This window comes from Carex rostrata, chromosome 26, assembly GCF_964058835.1.
Source record: "Carex rostrata chromosome 26, lpCarRost1.2, whole genome shotgun sequence".
NCBI classification, from domain to species: domain Eukaryota; kingdom Viridiplantae; phylum Streptophyta; class Magnoliopsida; order Poales; family Cyperaceae; genus Carex; species Carex rostrata.
The window spans coordinates 340,153-344,920 of record NC_135943.1 but is presented as its reverse complement, the minus strand read 5'-3'; the positions used below and the strand labels follow the sequence as shown (position 1 = coordinate 344,920).

Sequence of the window (4,768 nt, the reverse complement as noted above, 5' to 3'; positions counted from 1 at the left end):
TTTTTGAAATCTAAACAGGCGACCATAATTGTTCAACATTTTCTCCACATGAAAATGTACTTATAGATCAAGTTTTACCTTATTTAAATTTTTATTCGTTTTAAATAGATAGAAACATCATTTTTTTGAATGGTACATAATTCTTAGATCAAGTGATTTTTTACATATCTAAAAAAATAATATTTTTTTAATAAATGCAAAATTTAGATCAAGTGATTTTCTACATATCTAAAAAAAATAATAATTTTTTAATAAATGCAAAATTTGATTCACATTAAGAAAATGTTCGAACGGATCAAATCAACTGTTTTAACTTTGAAAATAAAGATATTTATTCATGATACGTACCAGTATGCACTATATATGCATAGCCATAGCCTCACTCATTACATCAAAGTTAGCTCACCATATAAACTACTACTAAGTACTAACACATCTATACTTTTATTTTTTGAATAATTATTTATCACTTGTCATTTGTCAACAGTGTTACCTAAATCTATTATAATCATCAATATAATATGTCATATCAATTTAATAGTTGACGGCATTTCGGATAAGTGCTAATGGAGTATATTAGTGATTGACACAGATCAATGAACCTGATCGTACAACTGAACCATTATGAGGATTAATTAATAAAAAAAAAAAAAAAAAAAAGGAAAGTAGTCAAAGACAGTGAAGTAGCAACTAAAACTAAGCAAGCATTAAATAATAATGTGCACTCTTCTACCTTTTTTATCTCCCCCTCTTTTTTCTTTCTTTAAAATACTCACTTTTCCTTCCCCCACTTCAATTTCCTTTTGGAACAAGAAAAAAACAAAACAAAAATCTCCAAAAAAGTATTGCATTTGCGTCATTGATCATTGCAAATTTGAAGAGGCTAATAAGTCACCATTTTATATGATAGAGATTTTTAATCTCTATCCATGAGTTGGTTGGTTTAGTATTTTAGCATGGTTATGTTCCCCTTCATATGTAACTATAAGCATAGAGGGATCGTCTACGCATCGCTCGACATGCTTCCTTGCCGGGCATCCCCTCATGCTGCTACACTTGTAATATCCTCTGCATAGTTCAAAATATTAATTAGAAGAATATATATGTACAACTATGATCAGAACAAACTTGGACAATAAATTAGATATTCTTGGAAAGAGCTTTTTATCTTTTAATGGTACATGGTATATATTATAAGGGCAACATGATTCTCTTGTAGTACATGATATCATGCTAGTATTAGAATGTACTTGTAGACTTAATAGGAATCTTGTTCAAGAAAAGCTACTTTAAGGAATAATAAACAAATGATTAAGAAATGTACTTTGCATTGAAGTTCAAAATAAATAAAAACAGAGAAAATCATATCTGGCAGTACACAATTGTAATCAATTACTATCAGTTGAACCAAAATGAAGGTCAGAGAGTTGGTTGGAGCATGAAAAATTATACATGGTAGCAAAAATACAATAAATAGAGGTTGTTATTGAGCATTAATTACTTTCACAGTTACTGGAATAAGGGGTGCTGTTATTCCAAACTCAGTAATTATTTTTACTCAGAGCCGTACATGGCCAAAATAAATATTGACTCCTAAAGAGAAGCACACACTAGCAGCCAACCTGATAAAAGGGGCAATTGAATACCTTGTCTTTTAACCTCTAGTTATTGAATGCTGGATTAATGAGCCACCAATAAACTACTAGCTACATGTATACAACATTTACCAGACAACATAAAAATCTCCTGCCAAAAATTATTTTATTTATTTATTTATTTATTTATTTTGTTACATACCTAGGATGTGGTGAACCCTTGATTGGTTTTTGACCATATTTTCTCCAGGAGTACTCGTCAGGGGGTATATCAGCAATTTTGTTGCTTATTGCTGGTACCTTGATTGACCTCTTGATCCTCAATTTCCTAATAAAAATAGAAAACTAATTTATTTAGTTGGTTTTGTTTGGTATCTTAATTCAAAGATGACAAGCAATAACAGTTGCAACATAAAAACATGTATAGCTATTGAACTGGTACTGGTACTGGTACTGGTATGGTAAGGTAAGGTAAGGTAACCTAGGTACTGGAATATGCATATATGTAAAATTATTCATTCATCTATTAAACTATTAGTTTTTTGTAATATTCCATCCAAATCAGAAAAGACACAGTAACCTTATTATTTTAAAAACCCCAATGTAAACACTAGTCAACCAAAAGGATAATGTTATGTTTTTATACAAACAATGCCAGGCCTCATAGCTTCATTTACAGATTTGACCTTGTAGAAATTATTATTACCATACCTTCTCTTCGAACAATGGCACCGGCCGGTAGTTGAACATTTACCGCTCCCATCCTCCCCTTTACCGGAACAACGTCTCTTAATTGGTGCATGAGAATGACCAGGGTCACTGACAGTGGGCCCACCTATCAGATGAAAGGCTCTCCCATCTAAACTAGCCACACTCCCTTCCATGCTCAGTGAAGAAAGAAACGACCGAGCCGAAGACATTGCACCACCACCGCCCGTACCAGTTGTACAGCTCGGGCTGTCAAACTTGAGATTTATTCCACTAAAATTACTGCTGCTGTTGTTTCTCTTGAACATCTCTTGCTGGAACTTGATTTGCTGGAGGTGGTACGCTCTGTTGCTCTGCTGCTGGAGAAACTGGTACTGGTTTGGTTTGACTGGTACACCATGCGGTACCAGTTGCAGAGCCGGTTTTTCATCTGTGGTGTTGCTCTTTGGGAGAAGCTGTAGGAGGCTAGATGAAGAAGACGAAGCATGGTTCTGGGTTTGGTTTTGCTGTGGGTTTAAACCCAGGTTAGAAATTAAGGGGTAATCTAAGAAGCCTCTATGATCAGAGAGAAGCTTTGGGTTTTGGGTCTTTTTCAAAATTCGACCTCTTGCATGGCCTTTGGTTCCGTTGTTTAGCAATGAAACCACCTTTTTGAATCTAGAGATCGCATCTCCTGTTTCTGAAACTAAGTTTCTCTGATCGATCTGTTCCTCTTTAGATTTAGATAATAAGCTCAGAACTCTGTTGCACCTCTCTATAGCTTCTCTATTCGCCGTTTCAATCTCCTCCATTTTAGAGAAATCAAAGCTTCAACCGGTTTAAATTAAACCTCCCGAGTTCTCACAAACGAGAGCATCTGATGGAATACAAAAAAAATCACCAAGAGAATTTAACACATGAGTCAATTAAAGGAAGATGGATACTGAAAGAGGTGCATAAAATATAAGAACCCAAAAGCAAAAGAGAATCCGAGATTGAATTTCGATGATGGCATCAAACTAAGCAGAGCCCAAAAACAAGTTTTGGATGAGATGGTTTTTACAAAAGTGAGAAAGGGAAAGCAAAAGTTTTCGAGAAAACCAAGGTTAAATGAAAGGAAGAGAATAAGACAAAACAGAGGAGAGGAGAGTGTACGAAAGAAGGAGAACTAACCTTGGTTGTGTGGAGAGAGAGTACAAGTAGAGAAGAAGAAGGTGTGAAGAGGAAGACTGAGCGCACAAGCAAAAATTTCCATGGATTTCTGATTATTATATTCTCTCTCCTTTGAAAAAGCAACGCTCAGGACTAAAATAATATATATTCGAGATTTAGAGCCGAGGGAAGCGAATCGAATTAAATAAACAAAACGGTCGCTATTTGAAAACCGTTAAGACATAAATTCCTAAAATAAATTTATTTAACAATATTAAAGAAAATTCGAAATTTTGGATAAAAATTTTTAAAAAAATGAAGTGTCATTATTCAAAACTTCGGCATTTTAAAGATCGTCATTTGATTTGAAAGTGTAGTCTGTGAAGGACTGTAATTTGAAATTCTGACACTTTAAATTGTTGCTTTAAATTTTGGTCCTTTCTTTATAATTATTTTTTAAACACAAGTTTTGGCCGAAAATTAAAATTTCGGCTCTTATTAGGATCGGTCGATCGGACAACCAAACGATAAAGTTTATTTTGTTTTCTTATATATGCTATAAATTTTATTGTTAGAATTGAAATTTATATTCCTAAGCTTCCGAAATTATAAAATTCGTTTAATAATTTTCCAATTTTAAATTGAAATTATATATTTCTTAAATTAAAAAAAATCTGAAAAAAAGCACTGGTGAGTGGTGACGGTCTCCATGTTATCGCAGCCGTTTGATTTTCAGTTAAAATGAACGGTTGTGATCTTTTGTCGTTAGAATTTGTGTGGGGACCGCACAAGAGTGCAAAAGTAGGATTTCGTACATACTCCAACGAAAGTGCACAAAGCTTTGCCTTTCTATGAAGCTCTGTGTCGTTTTCCGATTTCAATTTTGCTCATATTATTCAATCACCGAGGTAAAATATTTTGTTTTCCAGAAGACAATGAAAATGATATGAACAACGAGTACAATTGAGTGGTCTTAAACTCATCCAATATATATATATATATATATATATATTATGAGATTAATTTTGAAAATCCATGGAATTTGTTTTTAACGATGACTTTAAATCATTAAAACCCGATCTACGTCGTAAATAACATATTTCATGTAAAATTTATTAAAAAAAATTATATAGTATAAAATTAAGTGATAAAAAATAAAATAAATATATTAAATTAACTTATAATTTTTTTTACTGCTTAATTTTATACTAAATTAATTTTTAAAAATTATAAATTGTATATATAAAAACACATCACTCGTGAAATAAATCAATTTCAACGATTTGAATATATCATTCAATATTAATTTGATAGGTTTTGAAGTTAAACTCGCT

General features: G+C 32.4%; 1 protein-coding gene across 1 annotated transcript; it reads right to left on the bottom strand.

Annotated features, from left to right (window-relative positions):
* Positions 1 to 609: 609 nt before the first annotated feature.
* WRKY39 (WRKY DNA-binding protein 39) lies at positions 610 to 3,583 on the bottom strand. The gene is made up of 4 exons (XM_078292948.1): positions 3,456 to 3,583; positions 2,307 to 3,159; positions 1,798 to 1,923; positions 610 to 1,068 (listed from the first exon to the last, which is right to left on the bottom strand). The coding sequence occupies exons 2-4, from the start codon at positions 3,092 to 3,094 to the stop codon at positions 924 to 926; spliced, it is 1,059 nt and encodes a 352-aa protein (XP_078149074.1). The 5' UTR covers positions 3,095 to 3,159; positions 3,456 to 3,583; the 3' UTR covers positions 610 to 923.
* Between the last annotated feature and the right edge of the window lie 1,185 nt (positions 3,584 to 4,768).

Bases quoted from the DNA above. Each gene is read 5' to 3' on its own strand.
- WRKY39 (XM_078292948.1), bottom strand. From the start codon at position 3,094: ATGGAGGAGATTGAAACGGCGAATAGAGAAGCTATAGAGAGGTGCAAC. The intron at 1,924-2,306 runs GTATGGTAATAA...TATTTTTATTAG, and splicing joins TGCCATTGTTCGAAGAGAAG to GAAATTGAGGATCAAGAGGT. The intron at 1,069-1,797 runs GTATGTAACAAA...TGAACTATGCAG, and splicing joins AAGGGTTCACCACATCCTAG to AGGATATTACAAGTGTAGCA.